This window comes from Talpa occidentalis, unplaced genomic scaffold, assembly GCF_014898055.3.
Source record: "Talpa occidentalis isolate TD23 unplaced genomic scaffold, MPIMG_talOcc4v2.1 talOcc4.9, whole genome shotgun sequence".
Taxonomy (NCBI): Eukaryota; Metazoa; Chordata; class Mammalia; order Eulipotyphla; family Talpidae; genus Talpa; species Talpa occidentalis.
Window position 1 is genome coordinate 105,982,302 of NW_023605305.1, and position 21,571 is coordinate 106,003,872.

At 46.5% G+C, this 21,571-nt stretch overlaps 3 protein-coding genes and 1 non-coding gene across 6 annotated transcripts in view; 3 read left to right on the forward strand and 1 right to left on the reverse strand.

The window, feature by feature from the left end:
- The first annotated feature begins 1,744 nt into the window (after nt 1-1,744).
- Nucleotides 1,745-6,995, forward strand: TMEM167B (transmembrane protein 167B). Its single transcript, XM_037500277.2, has 3 exons — nt 1,745-1,860; nt 3,639-3,770; nt 4,572-6,995. The coding sequence occupies exons 1-3, from the start codon at nt 1,851-1,853 to the stop codon at nt 4,652-4,654; spliced, it is 225 nt and encodes a 74-aa protein (XP_037356174.1). The 5' UTR covers nt 1,745-1,850; the 3' UTR covers nt 4,655-6,995.
- A 496-nt stretch (nt 6,996-7,491) lies between these two features.
- Nucleotides 7,492-7,835, forward strand: LOC119237375 (small Cajal body-specific RNA 2). The gene has a single exon (XR_005123311.1). It is a non-coding gene; the product is annotated as a small Cajal body-specific RNA 2 (non-coding RNA).
- A 2,063-nt stretch (nt 7,836-9,898) lies between these two features.
- On the reverse strand, nt 9,899-14,859 carry CFAP276 (cilia and flagella associated protein 276). Of its 2 annotated transcripts, none has more exons than XM_037500106.2 (5): nt 14,609-14,859; nt 12,226-12,342; nt 11,588-11,703; nt 10,457-10,584; nt 9,899-10,073 (listed from the first exon to the last, which is right to left on the reverse strand). In XM_037500106.2, exons 1-5 carry the CDS (start codon nt 14,687-14,689, stop codon nt 10,003-10,005), a joined length of 513 nt encoding a protein of 170 aa, XP_037356003.1. In that variant the 5' UTR covers nt 14,690-14,859; the 3' UTR covers nt 9,899-10,002. The 2 variants fall into 2 exon arrangements, with proteins under 2 accessions (XP_037356003.1, XP_037356004.1); XM_037500107.1 differs by lacking the exon at nt 14,609-14,859 and adding an exon at nt 14,401-14,601.
- A 1,078-nt stretch (nt 14,860-15,937) lies between these two features.
- ELAPOR1 (endosome-lysosome associated apoptosis and autophagy regulator 1) overlaps nt 15,938-21,571 on the forward strand; it is a 61,886-nt gene continuing 56,252 nt past the window's right edge. For both annotated transcript variants that reach the window (XM_037498175.2, XM_037498174.2), the window contains exon 1: nt 15,938-16,274. In XM_037498175.2, coding sequence (XP_037354072.1) covers nt 16,122-16,274 — 153 coding nt within the window. In that variant the 5' untranslated portion in view covers nt 15,938-16,121. The remainder of the gene's footprint in view (nt 16,275-21,571) is intronic.

Consider the following 21,571-nt stretch of genomic DNA (forward strand, 5'->3'; position numbering starts at 1 on the left):
AAGGGTAGGAAGACAAGAGAGAAATGGGAAAAGAAAGAAGGAAAAGGGTGAATTCTGAGAAAAATAAAAGTTTAATCAAAGTAAGATATTGTACTAGCCAAGTTAATCAGTATATCCAGCTCTTCAATTGTGATTTATCCTTAAGCTCAGAGAGTGATGGGAAGATGTATTTTTTTCAGAACATTACAGAAATTGGAGAAGTTTCCCGCCAGTGAAAAATGAGGAGATATAGCCAAACTCATTCCCTTCTGATTAGCAGGTTCCCATCTTGATAGTCTGCTAACCACTCCTGATTTACTCTCCAAAAGATTAAATAGCATAAGCAAAAATAAGATATTAAAGAGTACATTTGAAGAAGACAGAATAAGTCTTTTCACAGGCAAGTGAAGAGGGCATAGTTCCATAGTCTCTAAGAAGGAGATTTTTTTTTTTTAGATGAAGATGAGCCACATAATAGTTTAAATTAGTGAACATGAATTTGCTTAGAACCTGGTTAGAATGATTTGGGATCTTTACTCAGCCTTGGTACAGAGAATTAATAGTCAGTTGTGATGATGATAATGCTGATGCTATTTTAGATAATAATTGATGAAAGGTTCAAAGGCCAAAACTCTTCAGTAGGAGTTATTTGTTTTGTTTTGCTTTGTTTTTGAGTGAACCTGAACAGCTCTTTAGGGTAGGGAGGTTTGTGTGTGCATATGCACTGACATACCTGGACTTCTCTTAGATTTAGCCCTGCATGCCTTCCAAGCCTTCCAGTTGTTTGTTTCTGTATTTATGTATACTTTCGCAAGGCATCTGCTTTGCATTATAATTCTTTGGCTTACTTCTCGGTTCCTAGAAGGCGACTGTGGTCATTTTCCCCTTCTTTTGCATAACAACCCTCAGACAGCAGATGGCACTGAAGCAAGGGGGCAGAGTCGGTCCTAATCTTAACATTTCAACCTGGGCAGACTCAGAGTCTCACTTTCGCCCGGACACTGAAAAGCTGATCGAATTGTCTGCAATTAAAGGTTTCCCTTTACAAAATGGAATCATTGGCTTTGTCTGCTCCACACCACCCCCACCACTAAACTGACAGCATCTGAGGTTGCAAAAGTGTTGTGAGAAGCGCTGTCCAGTTATCACCGATTTCTGGTTAAAGCGGTCAAATTGACCCCAGCACTGATTAAATACCGGAGATAACAGACTGTCCTCAGAGTTTAAAAAAAACCCACAAAAAACCCCACACAAACAGGCAATTATCTGAATTTTCCCAATGAAGTGGAGATGTGGGACCTGAAATATGAGGCTTGTTTTTGTCGTAGTATACCTTACCTCAATTCGAAAGCTCACACGCAGCCCACGAGCCCAGAATTCCCTAAGGAGTAACGAAGAGGGGCATTGCAAGGGCAGTCCTGGGGGCCCTGAGGGCCGCCTCTTCACCTCAGGTGTCAGACTTCTCCTCAGTGCGGAGGCCACGCGCGGCGCGCACACCCTCCTGAAAGCCTTTACCTTTTGCAAAACACCGACGCGGACAGGTGGAGTTATGCGCCAGCACTATCTCCGCAGGGACGCCCCCAAAAGTCTTGGTTACTAAGGCTACTGAGGAAGCCTTCCCTGCCAGCTCTTCTCGGTCCCTCCTAAGCACCCAAGGACCACCCAGGCAGGCCCCTCGCCTCATCTCGGCAATCCGCTAGCCACGCCTGATCGCGATCGGCGCTCGCCTCTCTGTCCTGGCGCCTGCGCACTGACACACCTGCCCGTCGCCGCGGCCGCGATCGGAAGTGTCAAGCGGGAGCTGCGTTCCCCCGCCTTCGCCTCTGCCACTGCGGACCCAGACCCCGAAGTCAGGCCTGGGCCCAACCGCCATGACGAACGGTGAGAGCCAATGCCCAGAATGGAGGATGGGCGAGAAGGGCGAGGGGAGGCGTGCCGGGCGGGACCGGGACTGACGTGGCCATTCTTCCCGCCCCCTCCCGGCCCAGCCCCCCTTGGCCTCCAGGTGCCCCCAACTCCTGTCCCCCAGTGTCTCCTCCGGTTCTCCCGTTCTGGGCCCAGCGAGGCCCAGCAGAGCCCGTTGTGTCCACACCTTGAGGCCTCGGTACCTACCCTGAGCCTCTCTCTTTCCTCTTCCTAGATGTTTGATCTGACCCTTGGAAGGGGAGGGCGGTCCCGGCAGAACTACTGCTTTAGCCCCAAGGAAAAGGGACTCTTAGTCGCCTGTGTTTTCGATCTTTCTCACAGTAGACTTGGGAATACCAAGAAATCACACAGGCTTTCAGGCCCTACTCCCACCCGCAACCCCCAGGGAAAAAAGTTCGTTTTGAAAATAATGCTGAGTAGCCTTTTTATGTGTTTGTTTAATTCTGAAGTTCTGCGTAGGTGATGCCAAACGGAGACCCTTGCTACAAGGGTTGGCGTCAGATACTGCCCCTTTTAAAAGATAAGACAATTACCACTGTTTATCTGATCTAATTTTCCAGGTCTTAATCTTAAAGCACCTTATAGACATGATTTGTGATTCCTGGGAAGATCGGGACGCATTGCCTTTATGATCTTAAGAGTTAGCCTTAAAGGAAAGAAAAGGCCTCTTAGGCCGTATGATTTGAGGGGCACTGGAAAGCATTTCTTTAAAGTGCCTTCTCCATAGGCCTGTTATTGAAGAATTAAATTTCATTTCCTGAATTTTGACAGTCGGTAGAACTTATGGGAGTAAAAGACGAGCACATAAAGGTATTCATCCTAAAAATGTGGTTTATATATTCATTTGCCAGATCTTTGTTGTGTGAGATAGTTTTCCTGGGGGAAGAAAGGGCAATAGAGTGGTTCAGAACTGGCAGATGTTGGTTATCTAAAATATTCTTATAGAGCTTCCTGGGCAGTCAGAGGTCTGACATTACTAACCACAGAATGCAGAGGAAGAAATCATCTGGACTAGGCAATAAAAGAGCATTCTGACACAGTGATTATTGAATAAGTTTAAGTCCCCTTTGCCTCTCTTGTGGTCTACGATTTTTAGCATTTAGGTGATTGTGCTCACATGTAGAAGAAATAACTTCAAAACTTTCTGCCTTTTTTTTTTTTTTTTTTTTAGTTTTTGGCATGAATCTCTTATTTTGGCAGAAATGTCAGCAGCAGCATGCTTGAAGTATAGGATTAGCATAGGAAAATTGTGCTCATGTGGATTATAACTCTTGCAATTTCCATTAAGTTTTACTCTTTGCCATAACATATTCTTCACAAAGAGAGGCAGATCTGAGAGGTTTGGCTAAATGTTTAGCTCTCCTTTGTCACAGGATTGGTGTATAATAATTCTCTCCTCTGAGGCGCCAGCAATTCTTTCTTCTTTTTTTACCATTTGCCAACACTAGCCATTCCTGGGAAGCTGATTCTGCATAAATTGATTCACTGGGACTTGAAGTCTTGAAAAGTAAAGGGGTGGTGAAATTGTTGCAAGGGGGATGTCTGCAGGCAATTTGGGGATAAGCTAACCTTGATAGTCCAAGGACTTGGGCCCCCATTTGTCACAGGTTGGCACTACAGTTGAGGTTATCTTGATAGTATATCATACTCTGTTCTCCTTGGAGCCTTCGAAAGTGGGGTCACTTGTCCCAAGCTAGATTACTATCAAAGGTTTTCTTCTCTTTCTGTAATAGTGTACTCCTTGGATGGGATTCTGGTGTTTGGTTTGCTCTTTGTATGCACCTGTGCCTACTTCAAGAAAGTACCTCGTCTCAAAACCTGGCTGCTATCAGAGAAGAAGGGAGTTTGGGGAGTGTTTTACAAAGGTAAGATAATCTCTGGACAATAAGATGCTACAAAGTGGGGGGAGGGAAGATAAACCGAGATTGTATTTGGTTTTGATTTTCTATAATTGCTTATTTTAGCATCAAGATAATTTTATTGGGCCTCCCCAGTGACCTAGGGGTTTATTCTCAATGCTGTCACTGCTACGGCCTGAGTTCAATCCCTGCCCAGGGAGCTAACTCACATATGGTGCAGCAGACCTCTCTGTCTTACCCATTGCTCTTCTTAGCAGTGTATTGAAGTCAGTCTGCCTGTTCTGCTCCCCACACTGTCTCTGGTGAATCCCCTCACCCCGCCCCCATAGCTCCAGCCTAAACCGCCTTTCTTCTATGCAAAAATTTTAAAAAAGATGACTTTATTATTTTTCCATGGAGTAAAAATATAAAAATAAAAAATTTTAGATTAAACTGGAATTGTTTGGAGGAATGTATTCCCTGACCTAAAAAGATTAAAAACATGAAAATTTTTTCTTAATTTCTGGAAAAAATACACTAGTCTCTTTTTCAGTGTTGACTTCATTAACTCACATGCCTTTTTACTTTTTATTTTTGACACTTTAATTTGGACTCTAACCTATCTAAATCTCTATTCAAAATAGGGCAAAATATAACTAAGTGGTATTTTCACCTAGAATCTAGAACTTAAGGGCACTATTTAACTGCATTCCTATGGGTTCTTGAGATCTCTTCATATGTGACTAGAGACTTTAAAATATCACCTTGAAAGGGAGAACTTTCATGAAGGATAGAGTGTGATTTCTCTTTTTTACTTTTGCCTGCTAGCCGCTGTGATTGGAACCAGACTGCATGCTGCTGTGGCAATTGCCTGCATTGTAATGGCCTTTTATGTCCTGTTCATAAAATGAATTTCAAAGCACCTATCTCATCAACTGCCAACCAAGGGGACAAGCTTGAAGAACCTATCAGGGGCCTGGGCCCAGTGTAGGAGAGTTCAGCTAAAAACATCAAAGTCCCCAGAATGACACCACAGCATCTGCTCCCACCACATGTGGGGGGAAAGCTCCTCATGGCTACGAACATTATTTATGCTTCAGGGGACTCCAGAAAGCCAACTTCCTTTGATCTGTGTAAATCAATCCATGGCAGAAAGTATATAATATCCAGATAAATTACACCCCTCGATGATAAGATTACATACCTTCAGCTTTTAAAACCTCTCACCTATTTTCTTTCAGCTCTTCAACAGAATCTTTTCAAAGAGACTCATTAGGAAAGGAGATAGGACATAATTTAAACCTCTTGGAAGGAGAGATAATTTTTAAGACTTTTTTTCCATTGTTTGATTTGGATTTGGCAGTTGGGGTTTGTGGGGTGCTGGGTAGGAAACAGAAGTTATATGATGCCAAGAAGTTTTTTCCTCTGGAAATTTGTCTTTCATATGCCCATGTGGGAACACAAGAGAGGCATGATCCTCTCTGCAAAAAAAGAACAGATGAAATAGCTGTGCGCGTACTGGTAGCTTGAGAGTTTTGCCAAGAGAACCTACATCTACATAAGATTTGCAAATTATCCGTCTGTTATGAGACCAGAAAGCAGCAACTTAGACAAAAAAAGTCTCGTTCACCAGAATCCCCAAAAGATGACTTTCCCCAATCAAATGGCATATGGAAAATTAATCCACTGTTGCTATTTTCCTAAAGACTTTTATATTTTCTAAATTACTGAGTACTAAATACTGTTACTCACTAGGGGAAAGAGAAAGTATTGAAGAAATAATTGTTTAATATATTTGTCATTAGGGTAGAAGATATAAATAGGTCTAGTATATCTGTTGATATACAAGTAAATTCATCTAGTATAAGAATTTATTGTGATGTTAGATGGAAGTTTTGTCATGTTATCCAAGATACAAGCTTTGTATTCTATGTTTAAATTGGTGGTGTTATGGCAGTTTTTAGTTGATTCCTTGTTTTTCTTGGCCAATTTTTCATTTTCTAAATATTATAGTCTTTGCTATCTCTTGGAAATTCTATTTATTGTAAGAACATGAGACTGTAGAACGAAGTTGCTAATATTCATAGCCACAGTTGGACAGTTCATAAATAAAATGAGGATTATCAGGAGACAGGTTTGCAATTGAAAATGATAGGCTTTTCCATGGAGTATGATAATTCCTGAGCAAATCATTTTAGATGACTCAGCATTGAAAGGGAAGACTTTGCCATTCCCTCCTTATATCTGCAAAAGGATCAGTTGTTGCTTTTCTGAAGACCAACAACAACAAAAAAAGTTGGTTTAAAATTATTATAACAAGCAAGGATAGACATAGGTCTACTGGTTGAAAATTCCGGTAAAGTAAAACTTTGGGCTAGTTAGTTGTGCTTGACCCCTGTGTGGCAGCAAATTGTCTTTTACTCCAAAGGAACAAAAGCTGCTAGAAGTTTAGGTTGTGAAAGTCATCAAGTAAACACTACATGTCTAGTCATCTCAGAGTTGTGACTATTGTCTCTTCAGGAATTGGTCCACAGGGTAAATTTTAGTGATTGGATGTTTTCCACCATCATGTCTATGGATCTTTCACATGCGAGAAAGGAAATCTAGTGAAACAGGAAGAGGAGTTACACCTTGTGGGTGTGTTTGGGACCTGTTGGCCAGGGGGAATGTCATGCCCTGGAAACGCAGGCTCAGCATGTTTTGCACTTGTTATTTTGTAGCTTTAATGATTTGTTTTCTAATAGGGCTAGTGTCTAAGCTTGGTGCTTAGGAATCCTTCATATTTTAAACTATTTCCATTTCACAGTTCAAGTTGTTCAGTTTTTACAGCCTACTGATTGGGTTATCCTGACCTAAACTCTGGAACAGTTCAATTTGAGACGCTTTCATACCAGAATGTACCAAAAAGTGTACAGGGTGAGGGTAATTTACAGCAAGAAACAAATGCACAGCTTATTTCATTTCTTGACTTTATGTATGCAGATAAGCCAGGCCTTTTTAACTCATTATTGGCTGCTGTGTCTTATCTATTTTCCACTGAAAGTATAGGAGGCTTTCCTCTGAGGGAGTCTCAGAGGTAGAGGAATGGGGATAGCAATATTGCCTCAGACTCACACTGTCATCCCCTGTATGCCAGAGTGGAAAGAAATCAGCTTTTTATAATTGAAATACAATTTTTAAATTCACCATTGTCTGCAAAATCCTTGAAAATAAAATTTCTATCCCTATTGTCTTTGTCTATTTTATTGGTCACATGTTGAATTTCCTGAGCTTAGTTCAACACTCCCCTTGTTTCTGCCCATAGTTTACCTTTTAAGTTCCCCTGAATGCTGACTGTATTACATAGTTCAGAATCAACGCGGACTCACCTCTCCCCTTTGGGGGCGCTGGTGCGTGCAGATACTCAGCTAAATACAGACAGCTGTGTGTGTGTGTGTGTGTGTGTGTGTGTGTGTGTGTTTACCTAAACCCATATGGGTCAAAGATCAAAAGAAATAAAGATGTGTGTATAGACACGTAGCCACCACCTCCGTGCAGCCTGTCCTCACGGAACCTGTCCCTCCTCGCCCGCGGTTCCCCGCCCAGCCGCGCGAGGGCAGCAGCGCTCGCTCTCCGCGAGGGCGGGGTCCGCGGTTCCTCCCAGAATCCTCCGGGGCGGGGGCGGGGCGGAGGCTTTAAAGGCGCGTGCGCACTTCCGCCCGCGCGCGGAGCGGGCCTGGGCCGGGCGGCGTGAGTGTGAGTGTGCCCGGGTGCTGCGTGGCGGCGCGTGCGGGCCGAGTGTGTGCGTGGGCGTGCGAGTGCGAGTGTGAGCGGGCGCGCGTGGGCGTGCGAGGAGAGTGCGTGCGCCCGCCCTGCGCCCCTCCCGCCTACACCTTGATCTTATTTGATCGGGCCGGGCCCCCGCCCGCCGGGCCGGCCCGAGGTGAGAAGCGCCTCCCGCGAAGCCCCCGGGCGCTGTGCGGCGAGGCCTCCGGGCGGGGCGCGTGGCCCCGGGGTCGGCTGCCGGGGCCGCGCTCAGAAGTGATGAATTGATCAGATAGACGAGGCCGGGCTCGTCCCGGGCCGTTGATTATCGAGGCGATTCTGATCTGAGCGCGGCCCCCACCCCGGGCAGGGGGGCGGGTGCGGGGGGCGAAGCGCCGGTGCCCGCCCGCCCGCGGGAGCTGGGAGCTCGCGAGGCCTGCTTCGCGCTGCTGCAGTTTGTAATCCCCTAATCCCCCCCCCCCCCGCCTCTTTTTTTTTTAGATTTCTTATGGTCCTGCCTGCCATGCTGATTCGTTGTATAGTGCCGGCACTGGTGCCATTAGGCCCAGCGATAGCATAGTGTCTGCTACCAATGGTTGTATGTATGTATGTGGGTGGGTGTACAGTTTTCACAGCCTACTGAGTGGGTTAGCCCGACCTAAACTCTTGAACACTTCAATTTTGAGACGTTTTTATAACAGAATGTACCAAAAAGTGCACAGGGTGAAGGTAATTTACAGCAAAAAAACATACACAGCTTATTTCTTTCTATACACACACACATGCACGCACGTCTGTATATGGACATACATGTCTTGGAGAACCCGGAAAACATAAAATTCAGTTTCCAGGGACCAAGTCCAGGTTTACTGAATCAGAATTAGAAGGGAGTCTAGAAACCCGTATTTTAGAAGTCTGAATGCATGGATCAGGGTGATACATTTTTTAATGATCAGGATTTCAAATAACCACCTGCATGAGGTGATTTATCCAGTCCCCCTCTGCCATTCAGCCATTCTAAATAATGAAAAACTGAAACTGTCCCTGGGTAGCAGATACTATCTGAATAGACTGGGGTATCTGGAGAAGAAGCTATGACAGTTGGGTGATATTTAAGACCCTGCAGCTCAGTACCAGGAAAAAGCCCCTTCAAGCCCCTGGATTACTCAATAATGCACATGGTGTCCAAATTTGAACATGGTAATTTACCATATCCGAGTTGTAATATTACGAACCTATTAATGCATTATTTTTTTAAGTGCCTTCAAACCCAAGCACCAGGTTGTTGGACCATGTTCCTTAAGAACCAGGTTTATATATCAGTTGCCAGGGTCCATCAACAAATGTACAGATTGACACACAAAAAAGGAACCTGACTCCCAGACAAGGAGACAGTAGCAGAGTTGGAGCCAAGAGCAGGGAAGTGGGACCCACATAGAAAAGTAAAGTGCAACAGATGATTAACCCAGGTCTGAAATCTGCTAAGTGTGACCTCAGCAAAAATATTTGTGCTGCCTTACACCTACTAACATTATAATGTTTATAAACTTAATAGGAAAATGGGCTATGTTTCTTGTTTCCCCAACATTTAACTCAGTGTCTGATACACAAAAGATTTGTAGGAAATGTTGAATGGATGCAGCTGTATGTTTAAAATGACTCCCATTTACAAAATATAAATACCTGCCTCCTGTGCAAAGCAGAGCTGTTCTGTACTAAATTCTTATCTTTTCTGCAAGATGACTTTCCAAGTTGCAAAAAGGCCCAACAGGACTAGTATCTAGAAGTTTGGAAACTTTCCTTCCATGTTTTAAAAAGTAGTCAATGGCCAGCCTCCCTGGTGGTGCAAGGGGTTAAGATGCAGCACTATGAAGCTATCCGCAGCTACTGCAGCACCAACTCAAACCCCCACCAGGGAGCTACCCGCATGGCGCAGCAGAGCTTTCCTGCCTTAACCACTGTTCCCCTCAGCAGTGTATTTCAGTACATCTGCCTGTTCTGCTTCCCACTCTGTCTCTGTGAAGCTTCTCACCCCTCCCCGCACACACCTCTGGCTTGTACCCCTGTTCTTGTATGCATAAATAAATAAATATTTATTTTAAAAAGATTTATTTATACAAGCACTGCGTACAGTCAGAGGCGTGAGAGGGTGAGAGAATTTACCAGAGCCAGAGTGGAAAGTAGAACAGGCAGAGGGACGAAGTACACTGCTGCAGGGAGCAGTGGGCAGCAGGAGAGGTCTGTGCGCCATGTGGGACCCTAGCCTGGCGGCCGGGGATCAAACCGGCACTGCAGGGGCTGCAGCCAGCTTTGCAACCCAGCGCTCAACCACTGCACCACCCAGGGAGGCCCAATAAATCCTTTTTTTAAATCCTTAAGAAAATTAAAAGTAGTCAATGGCAACTCATAGTTCATGGGTAACGGACACTTCAGGCTCCATCTTGCACAAATCTATTTAATGAGGTGAGCGGCAGGAGAGTGCCGTATGATTACTTAGTCCAGGAGCCTGTCAACATTAGGTGGAGAAGAAGCCACCGTCATTCTTTCGGGAGTAGCCTCCATTTGTGGCTGCAGTGTGAGGGGACACTAGAAAAGAGAAGAGGGAATGATTTGTGAATTTCAGATCCTTTGCTTTTTCAAGGATTCTAGTCACCCACACATTTATGGAGAAGGTTCTTGTAACAGCTGGGGAAATGGGCATATAAAGAACCAGAGTGAGATAGCTATAGTTCCTTTCCCAGGTTTCAGCCCTTTGCTGGAATCTTTGTTCCCCAGGCTCAAGGCTCAATTGGAATTTAATTCATTTTATGGCTCTCTAGTGAGCATGTTCCCTGGTTTTAGTCCCATATGTTCTCTCTCAAGCTCCTTATATATCCTTGATGTTCCTTAAAGTCAATCACAACAACTCCCTGTTTCCTGGGTCAGAAACGTGCACCACCCATTTGCCCACCAAGTCCTCTAACTCTTACCTATGGAGCCCTGGATGCTGTGGATGGATTCCTTTTTAGGGTTGATCCAGTGTCTAATGTTAGCTCGGGAAGTGATAGGAGGTGGTGGGGCAGGGGCTAAACATTCTCCAGGGAACTGGGCCACGATTCTAGAAGATGGTGTGGGGAAGAACAGTGGGGAGTGAAATAAATCAGGAGAAAGGTGAGGGAAAGACAGATGGATACAACTTCAAAAATAATGCAGCCGAAGACCCTTTTAAGCCCTTCTGTGGATTTAACTGGAGATTTTGTTTGTTTATACAAATGAACACAATCTTGGAGGATCTATATTCATTTTAGACAACGATACAGAAATTGAAAGGACCCTGAACTCCAGTGATTCTGCAGCAGCCACTGGGGTCAGGCCGCCAGTAGTCTGGCCCAGCATGACTGGGGGTGCTTCCAGGTCTGGACACCAGGTCCCTGTCACACCGTGTCCTTGAATACTCTAGCCAGTCTGTCTCCCCAGGGAACCCCTACACCAGCAGTTCTCAGCCAAAGAGATTGTGGCCACCCACTTCTCTCAACTCAGCCTGCAAAATGACCGCCCTTACTGCAGCCCCCCAACATGGCTTTCCCTCAGCTCTGCCCTCCATCAGGACCCTGCTCTCCAACTTGCTTCCCTGGCACTACCTGGGAACCTGGGTCCCTCTGGCTGCTGAGGTTGGGGACACTCCCACCCTTACTACACTGTAGCTCTCACTGAGGACATAATAGAGCGGGGTGTTGACTGGCAGTGTCCTGACCACCTTTCTCTAGTCCCTCTATAGAGGAGATTAGCGCCCCCATCACAGAACAAGCTGCCCTGCCAAGCCTGCAGACCATGCCTCTGGGCACCAGGACCCTCCCCAACAGAGGACACTGACACTGACAGTGCCCTGGGGTAGGGAGGGGTAGGAGCATGAAAAGGGAGGCATTATTCGCCCCCCCCCACCAGAAATGAACAAAGGTTGCTGAACTGAAACCAAAAACAGAAGTTGCACTACAGATGCAGATGTTAAAAAAAAATACAGAAATGTATACAATTGAGTTCCTATTGATTTGTTATTTCCCAGGTGACAGTTTGCCCTGGCAAACTTCCTTAGGTGGAGAGGCTCCTCCTGTACCGCTTACCCGTGGGTATCCTTGATGGTCTCCTGGTGGAGCAGTATCTCATTTTTGTTGTTGAAGATCCCAGTGTGTTGGTTGTACAAGGCTGATAAGCGGAAATCCAGGTCATCCTTCGGAATCTACACAGGAAGTCAACCACCCCCCAAGGTTAAGTTATCACCTCTGCCCCTTTCTCCAGCCTGATTCTGTTGGACTCTACTCTTCCCCAAAAGCAGGGTGTACCCCTGTGGCTTCTGAGATACACCAATTCTTTTCACACTAAACTGTACATGCTGACTTCTTGTCAATGTAGAACTGTCTCTCAATGGGTAGGTCTAAGGAGTGATGCGCTCCCACTGGAACCCTGAGAGTCACTATGCTGTCCCAGGCTTGGGCTTAATGGTCCTTAACTCACACGTCCTTAAAATTGGGAGAGGAAGAAGTTTGGTGAAAAAAAAAAATTTTATTTGCTCCAGATCACTGGTTGGAGCAAAACCCAACTTTTCTGACTTCCCAGAGGCAAGACAAATTGGTAATTGTTTTTCGATTTGATGGATCTTGAGTTGGAACAAAACAGAAGATGATGTAGTCATGGTCAGGCTACAAAAAGGATATTAATCTTAGGTGGGTATAAAGAGAAATAACACTTCAACACTGGATACCTTAGGATCAAAAAAATAAATATCCCTTCTCAGGGAGGTGGCTGTGGGAATTAAGCTGAGTCGACGCCAGGGTTCCTGTTGCTGAGCAAGGTAAATTGTCTTCATATAGGGCAGTTTCTGCAAAAGAGAAAGCACACCAAAGATCTGGTTACAGGATCCTTGCTGGTGTGGTAGCATCCACCCCCTTATTCCCTTCTATTTCAGCTGAAGCTCAGAGGAGCATCTGTAAAGAGAAGAAAGACACTGGGCAAGACTCCCTAGACATCTGAGCCTCTTAAATCTTTAATCTTAGAATTGACATAAATGCACCAGAGATGCAGGGAAAGGAGTGGAGGGGACAAAGTAGATGAAAGGTGGGGAGCAGTAGGAAAGATGAGGAGCTCAGGTTCAGATTAGACATCCTAAGTTTGAGGAAAAGGTGAGATATGCTAATGCTATTTAGAGGTAGAAAACTGGAGTGTATATGCATATGCAGAATCATTATAGTATGCGCCTGAAATGCATATTGGGCAGGACATCAGCATATTTTGTTCAATGTCTGCATTTTATTGCCATCTCCTGCATCACTACTTCAGAGCTGCCTCCTGGGATCTCTGACTCCTAGCTGTATCTGGCATATAGTAAATAATAAATACTGAATAAACAAAAGGAGGTGCTTTGATTCTGTTATTAAGCCACATTACTGCTTAATTCACCTTATTTTGCACCATTTCGAACATCCCAAACACTTCTACCAAAAAAGATGATCTAAATGTCCAAATCACTGACAACAATCATTAAAAACACACACGCACATGCACACGCACACGACACACCAGTATTAACCAGGAGAAAGGGAGGCGTGTACAAAGCATGATGTGTACAAAGCATCACTACTTCAGAGCTGCCTCCTGGGATCTCTGACTCCTAGCTGATCCTTCTCATCCTACTCCCATCCGGTCCAATCCACTGCTACTTATGCTTTCTGAAATACCCACTTACTGTGTCACTCCAGTGTTTAAAATCCCAACATGATTCCACAGTGCTTGCAGGATGAAATCCAAGCTCACTGCCATGATGCACATAGCACACCCGACAGGGTAAAGCTTCCCCAGGGGCCTCCCTGGTGGCACAAGGGGTTGGGCACTGCACTGTGAGGCTGTCCTCAGCCACTGCAGCACGAGTTCAATCCCCAGGCTGGCCAGGGAGCTGACCTGCATGGCACAGCAGACCTCTCCTGACTCGCCCGCTGCTCCCCTCAGCAGTGTATTTCAGTCAATCTGCCTGTTCTGTTCCCCACTTCGTCTCTGGTGAATCCTCTCACCCCCCACACCTCTGGCCTGTACTCCAGTTCTTGTATGCATAAACAAATAAATCTTTGGGGAAAAAAAAAAAGCTTCCCCAGCTCCAGTTCTCTCCTGCATTCCTCACTCACCTTTCAGTCATTCTGGAATCACCTCCAAACAGGTCATTCTCATTATCCTTTCCACACATGCAGCACAGCTTCTCCCTTTACCTTGAATGTCTGGTGCCTATTTTCCTTCTTCCTAAGTCACATTTCACTGTCTCCCTCACCTGGCCCAGCTAACTCATGCTTGGATGTCAAAACTCACCTGCTCCAGTAAGTTTTCCTTTGAACTTCCAGTTCTCATCACACTGTACTTGTCACTCTCACAACATATTACTATTGTGTAAGCACTTTTGCTGTTCCTCTTGTCTTTTTAAATCAAATTCCCTGAAAGCAGGAACTATATCTAATTTGTCTATATATCCTCAGTGTCTAGGAGTGTATCTGGCATATAGTAAATAATAAATACTGAATAAACAAAAGGAGGTGCTTTGATTCTGTTATTAAGCCACATTACTGCTTAATTCACCTTATTTTGCACCATTTCGAACATCCCAAACACTTATACCAAAAAAGATGATCTAAATGTCCAAATTATTGACAACAATCATTAAAAACACACACGCACATGCACACGCACACAACACACCAGTATTAACCAGAAAAAAGGGAGGCGTGTACAAAGCATGACATGGGGGCACTCAAAGGATTCTCTCCCACTCCATCTCTCATCTCTTCAGAGAACAATTTTCCAAACACTGTAAAGGGCTACCTGGAATCCTACCAGGTCTGTTACAGCTCCACTACTAACTCAGATCTCCACTCCGGGTTGTGAAAGTCCCTTTTACCTTTAGACTAGAACTCTACTTCACCTTCCGAAGGCACCTCGATAACTCAGCAGACCTGAGTATGGGGACATGCAGGTAGGTGGAAACAGACTTCTCCGGTTCCTGACTCAGTGTCCTCAGCAGTCGCCTAAGTTACCACCTCTGCCCGCCACGCCTACAGAAAGAGGAGGGTCGACCCTCTGGGGAATCTGCTCACTAAGTCAAGTACCTTGGTACCCTGCACTTTTCCCAAGAAGGCATCAGCGTTATTCAACGCAGGGTTCTGGACAGACTCTCGGGTGTAAGCCATGGTAAAATGCCCAAGGCGGCGCTCCCCCGAGGGATGGGAGGCCCAAGCAGCCGCTCACAACCTTGCGGCTGCGGTTCCAGGGTCCCAATTGTTTGGAATGCCCAGTTTCGGTCGTCAGGCAACTGCCCAGTCAACTGTTACCGAGGTGGATGCTCGTCGGGACCGGCGCCCCCTGGCGGTCGGACGAGGCGGCCCTTCGGGAGGAGGAAGCTCCCGGGAACTCGGAGCATCCGCCTCTCAGGGTACCAGGAAGCCTGGATTTGCATTCACGAGCCTTTAGTTGAAAAATGCCACATCCGGGCCTCCCTGGTGGCGCAAGGGGTTAAGCACCGCACTATAAAGCAATGTGCAGCCTCTGCAGCGCGAGTTCGATCCCCCGGCTGGCCAGGGAGCTACCCACATGGCACAGCAGACCTCTCCTGTCTCCCCTCTGCTCCCCTCAGCAGTGTATTTCAGCCAGTCTCCCTGTTCTGTTCCTCACTCTGTCTCAGGTAAATCCTCTCACGCACCTCTGGCCTACACCCCGCTATTGCGTGCATAAATAAATAAATCTTAAAAAAAAAAAAAGGAAAGAAAAATGTCACATTCTGTGATACAGAACTTCTGCAAATGACTTTGGTTGAAGAAAGAAGTACTCAAAAGAACTCAAGAACTTTCTCCTCGTATTTAACAAAATGATTATTTCAAAGCAAAGAGAGAACGGGGCTGTCAAGGTACAGGGGAACCCATTTGTCTTGCTTGGAAAATTAATGGGTAAAGCAAACTCTCTTCGGTTAAACTCAGTTGAACTCGGCGGTTGCAGAGGCACGGATGGATTTCACCAAGTGGACGTGGGAGCTCCTGAAGCGACTGTTGCAGCAGCTGACAGTCACCGGAGGAGACCGCTCGTCTCGGCCACACCGTCTCCTTCGGTCGCTTCACATACAGAAGGGGCTTAATAAGTATTTGTCAAACGCCGCGTCTGAAAAATGAAAGATGCTCCTGAAGAGTTCAGGGCCCGAAAGGCAGTGGAAAATATGAATTTGGTGGCGATGGCTTGGAGGATGTTTCCATCGCGTTCCTTAGCGCACCCGCCTGTTGGGCAAGCTGCGACCCCCCTCCAGGCGCGCGCACTTCCCCGCCGCGCGAGCGAGCGGCGGCGGCTGCCATGGCGACCGGCAGGTGAGCGGCAGAGGAGCGCGTGGTCCCCACCCCACCCGCGCGGAAGCAGAGGAGGCGGTTGCCTAGGCGACGCGGGTAGGCGGGGAGAGGAGGCAGGAGGGAGGAGGTAGGATGGGCGGCCTTGGCGTAGCCGCAGGGAGGTGACTGGAGCGAGCCCAGCCCCTTGCATCCACCCCTTGGGAACCTCCCACCCCTTTTTTCCCTGCCTTCGCCAGCTGTAGCAGCAGCCACCGCACCTGAGCCGCTGCTGCCTCCCGCTCAGGACGACGCTATGGCTGAGCCTGGGCGCAGGCTCCATCCCTCTGCCGCCGCCGGCGGAACCGCGGAGCAGCGCGCACTACGGCTCCTGCGGCTGCTGCTGTGGGTCGGGACCGCCTTCCAGGTGACCCGGGGAGCGGCCCCGGAGCTTCACGCCTGCAAAGAGGTAATGTCCCCCCTCCACCCCCGGACGCGACCCCACAAGGATCGGGAAAGTCTTGGATCCCGGCAGAGACCTTGGGGACACTGACAGTTTCAGAGGCCACAAGAGTTTGGGTTTCTTTGGGGATGGGGCGCGGTGGGGGAGTGCGGTTGGCGGAGAGCAGGCGGGAGGGGAGCCGGCTGGCGTCATGGGGAGGCCAGCCCACTGTAGGCTCGCGAAGTAGATCACCCCCGCCAGCTGGGGCTGCCGAGCTCGGGGAGAAAGGTCCCAGCTGCGGGGAGCTCAGCGGGAACCCGGACTAGGGGATGAGGGAGGAGGAAGAGCAGGGCTGTTTTCCAGCTGGGGCTAATTACCTTCAAAGTGGTTCAAACCCGAAGATTAGGAAGAGAGGGGCGAGTAGAAAGTGGTAAAGGGGAGAAAGAGGATAAGAAAGGAGTTAGGGAGGGCAAGAAAAGTGGTGGACGCAGGTGGGAGAGAGAGTGAAGGTGTCACCTCTCTTCCTCGCTGGTGCACATCCAGCTCCCCAGCTGCCCGCAGGCTGCTGTGGTGGGACCTCTTTATAGTTTTATCTCCCTTGGGTGCGCTTTCCTTCCTTCACGTACCTGAGAGCACTTCACCCACCTCTGTCCAGACTTTGAGATCTGTGAAGTCTTCTTTTCTGTCTCTGGACCTCTGACACGTGCCATCAGTCTTTTGCAAGGTGTTCCTAAAGTATCGCCAACATAATTTAAAAGACAGTAGATAGTGCATGTCTACCACCTCAACACGCCTTTTGAACGTTTGTTTTTTTGGGGGGAGGTATGAAAAGATACCAGGGGGTAGCTAACTCAGTAATTTCTATATTATTGAAATAACAGTATTTAGTTGTGCTCTGAGTAACTTTTTTGTTTGTCTTTTTGCTCCGAGTAACTTTTTAAAACCATATGGCAGAGGCAGCAACCCATTATTTGTGAAAACTACATTGGGGGAGGCAAATACAAGTTGTTTTATTATCCCTATAAAATGTGAAAGGCTGAAGGACACATCAACAGTCTAGTCCTGTAAAAGTAATCCCAAAGGTCATACTTGGCTCAGGTTTTGAGGGGTCAAAATATTTGTTTTGATAAGTTGTCAGAAATAACAAGTCCCTCCCTGCCCTGTGTGGAAATATATTATCATGAAAATGTCCTAACCTTTAGGCTCTATACAGTGTAACAGATCATGCTGAAGTGGGGTGGGGAGAGAAGAATAAAGATGTTTGGCTTCATTCATTCATGGGATGCAAATGACACTACCACCACCACCACCACCACTGTCAGTGGGACTTTTACTGACTTTGAGCAGTCCCACTGAGGCATTTCTACCCAGCCACCTGATGTCCTGTTTCAAAGATGACTGAGAATAGGGTGATGTTGTCAGTGACTGGGTCACTGGCTCTGGTGGCCTGTGGTCTAACAAACTTGAGATAACCCTCCCAAGCAAGCCCATGTGCGTAACAATTCTCTAGGAAGCCCCTGGGTTTAGGTAAGAATCTTCTAGTTCAACTACCACTGTGGTTGAGATCTTTATCAACTATGGAAAATATGAAACTTTTAAGAAATGAAACACTTCATAAAATCTTGGTTTGGAGGGCGGACAGGATATTGATACTGGAGAATTCTGACTTGTGTATGATTTTTGCCTTCTGTCTTTTTAAAATGACTGGATTTGCCTAAGCAAAAGATCTGGCCACAGAGCATGAGCTTCAGGCAGTGGAAAGCTGGGGGGCTCAACATACCTTGCCTGTTACCCTCCAGTTTTGGGATCTGTGGAATGGGTATTCCAATAACCCCTAGCTTGAAAAAGATTGCTTTGAGGATTGAAAGAGAAGATACAAATAGAATACAAATTAGAGTCACCTAGTCCTTTTCCACATAGTTTTTTTTTTTTTTTTAACCTTTAGATCCACACCCTACACAGGAGTGAAAGTGGCTTAGGAGATATGTATGCTTAGTGGCCATCAGAGTCACCAAGTCCTATTTACACTCTTCGTGAGCAAACAATGACTGCTGAACACTGGCAACTCCAAAACAATAAGGAAGAGAATTATTATAGTATTCTTCATTTGGCAATAGGAACTGACCCAACAAGTTTGGAAGTTTCCAGTCATAAATGGTGGAGAGCCAATTCAAGGTAGACTAAACCCCTTCTTTATTCTTATCTTCCTGTAAATTTCTTGTGAGGTATGAATGGGGGGGGGGCTCTTATCAGGCCAAGGCCAACCTAATGAGCACAGTGATGTCCCAACCTTGTTTCTGAAAGCTGAGGCAGCCCTCTGGATCTAATCAGGAAACAGCGAGGTTTAGCCATGAGGCCTAAACTGAGGTCTGGGAATTCTAGATGGCTACCCATGTGCTGGAGCTGAGTGTTCCTTTCACAGTTTTACAATAATCAGTGTCACCAGTGGAACTAAACATCCTGTATAGTATTTGTCTTCATGAGTCACTGGAACCCAGGCTAAATGATGACTGAGAGCAGAAGGTGCATTTCAATAGCACCATGCATTAAAATCAGATGAGAGAGAAACACAACTGCCTTTAACTAATCTGCCTTGTCTTAAGGCTCCAGTGTTAATTGCTCTCAGAGGGACTTGCCAGTCTGTACTGAAAAGTCCATAGGGTTTAGGAATCTGACAGACGTGGAGTAGAATAAAATGTGTTGAATAAGCGAGGACTCTGCCACTTAGTAAGGATGTCACTCTGAAAGTTAATGGACTTGTCACTTGAAAGTTAATGGACTTGTGACAGCATCAGATTCCTGATCTGTAAAATGTGGATGCTAATGCCTATCTCACAGGCTCTGGTGGGGATTAGATAACACATAGAAAGTGCTCAGTATATATCCTTGGTGGTTCTTAGGTGCTAGGAAGTATTGGTAGGCAAAAATATTGGTATACAGTGGCATATAAATGATCACATGAGGTTAACGTGTGGAAAGCAATGCCGGAGTAGCAATATAGCTATTGATAGGAAACGAAGAAATGTATTTGAACAGCTGGCACTTAACCTGCTTCTGGAATAACCAGTAGAATTTCAGTGGGCAGAGAGGGAGAAAGTTTGCTCTCTCCATAGAGGGAGGTGCCTGAGGAAAGATCCACAAATGGAAGATGCAAAAGATCCTGGGGATTGCAAGTTGCTGGAATGTGAAGCAGGTGTAGAATACAATGGAAATCAAGGCCGGAGGGTTAGTAGCTAGATGGAGAATCCCTGAGGACTCTGGCAGAAAAGCCAAGTGGAGTGGATTAGCATGAATACAAAGTAACATGGTGGAAGCAGGCAGACCAAAAGGTGAGAACAGAGAGCTGGGGGCCAGGTAACCAGTGGAGAAGATTTTACTGAGGTCAAGGAGGCTGTTAACCAAGGAATGGCGCTGGGGTGGTGGCGGTGGGTTGAATGGAAAGGCATAAATAGGAAAAATGTGAGGGTAGAAGTTAGAGGATTTGGCAACTTATTGAAGGTGTGGGGTGATGAAGAGGGTGCATCAAGGATTTTATTTTATTTTTAAAATATTTATTTACGCATATAAGAACTGGGGTGCAGGCCAGAGGTACAGGAGTGGGGGTGACAGGATTCACGAGAGACAGAATGGGGGACAGAACAGGCAGATGTACTGAAATACACTGATGAGGGGAAGCAGCAGGCAAGTCAGGAGAGGTCTGCTATGCCATGTGGGTCGCTCCCTGGCTGGGATGGAACTCGTGCTGCAATGGCTGCGGATTGCCTCACAGTGCTAACACTTAACCCCTTGCACCACCAGGGAGGCCTTGAATCAAGGATTTTATTTTATTTTATTTTTTTTTTATAGAGGCATGCTTTATTTATTTGTTTGTTTGTTTTGTTTATTCGTGCACTGGGTACAGTCAGAAGCGTGGGAGGGTGAGAGAATTCACCAGAGCCAGAGCGGGGAGCAGAGCAGGCAGAAGGACCGAAGTACACTGCTGAGGGGAGCAGCAGGCGGCAGGGGAGGTCTGCGCGCCATGTGGGACCCTCCTGTGGTGGCCGGGGAGCAGCCGGGGATCGAACCGGCGCTGCAGAGGCTGCGGGCAGCTTCGCAACCCAGCGCTCAACCGCTGCGACACGGGGGAGGCCCCTGAATCAAGGATTTTAATCAGGATTATGTAGTAGAAGCAACCAGCCAAGATGCAGAAAGAACAGCTATAAGGAACACAATAAATGCTTCCCCTGAGGCTACCCCTGTTCTAGGTGGGAAAGAGTCCTGAGACCTTGCATGCTGCTTCCCTGTCACTCAAAGCTTCTATGCTCTTTTAGTTCTTCCTGTATTTGTTTCTAACACATTGTAGGGACAGGATGGGCCAGAGCAGATTTCTATGATCCGAGCAGAAGGGGAAAACAGAGTCCTGGAGCCTTTGATGTCTTTCTCAGACTTTTATTGAGCTTTTACATGTAGTGCAGCAACCAGGTACAAGGCAGGCAGGAGTGCAAGGAGGCCAAAAGACCTCCAAGGCCCCTGCAAGTCTTCACTATGGGTTCTCTGGCCTTCTTTTTCCCTTCTCTCTCCTGTCCCTCTTTCTTGCCTCTGCTTCTCTTGGCAAATATCTTAATACTGCTGCTGTGTTGGGCCTCCCCGGTGGCGCAGCGGTTGAGTGCTGGGTTGCGAAGCTGCAGTGCCGGTTTGATCCCCGGCTGCTCCCCGTCACCAGAGGAGGGTCCCACATGGCGCGCAGACCTCTCCTGCCGCCCGCTGCTCCCCTCAGCAGTGTACTTCGGTCCTTCCACCTGCTCTGCTCCCCGCTCTGGCTCTGGTGAATTCTCTCACCCTCCCACACTTCTGACTGTACCCAGTGCTTGTATAAATAAATAAATAAATCTTTAAAAAAAAAAAAATACTGCTGCTGTGGCCCACAGAAGTAAACAACATAACTTATAACAATGTAACAAATGCAGGTACCCCATCAGGCAGGGCACTCCTAATGGCAGAGGGCAGAAAAGCCTGAGAATCATTTACCCTACACAAGTGTTGAAAATTTGAATTTACAGGAAAATAGGTTTCTCTAGAAAGCATTAAAGACCCCTGGGCTTTTAGGAACTATTTTAGGGTAAGTGTAAGTTGAAAATGACTTCTCTGCTTGGGAATCTGCAAAGTTTGATGTTTAAACAGCCTGCCACATATGATGATGAGAAAAACAGTAAGTGTCCCTGTATCATGAAGTATTTTTAGGGCAGCAAAATTTACTGTTTTTGTTTACTATCAGGGAGGAATAAATTATAGTAGATTCTTGACCTTTAAGAAGTAATTTTGCCCATTCCCCTGTGTCAGGTAAT

Bases quoted from the DNA above. Each gene is read 5' to 3' on its own strand.
- TMEM167B (XM_037500277.2), top strand. The intron at 3,771-4,571 runs GTAAGATAATCT...TTTGCCTGCTAG, and splicing joins TTGGGGAGTGTTTTACAAAG to CCGCTGTGATTGGAACCAGA.
- CFAP276 (XM_037500106.2), bottom strand. From the start codon at position 14,689: ATGGCTTACACCCGAGAGTCTGTCCAGAACCCTGCGTTGAATAACGCT. The intron at 12,343-14,608 runs GTACTTGACTTA...TCTCTTTTGCAG, and splicing joins GAAAAGTGCAGGGTACCAAG to AAACTGCCCTATATGAAGAC. The intron at 11,704-12,225 runs GTATCCAGTGTT...CTTCCTGTGTAG, and splicing joins TTTATTTTTTTGATCCTAAG to ATTCCGAAGGATGACCTGGA.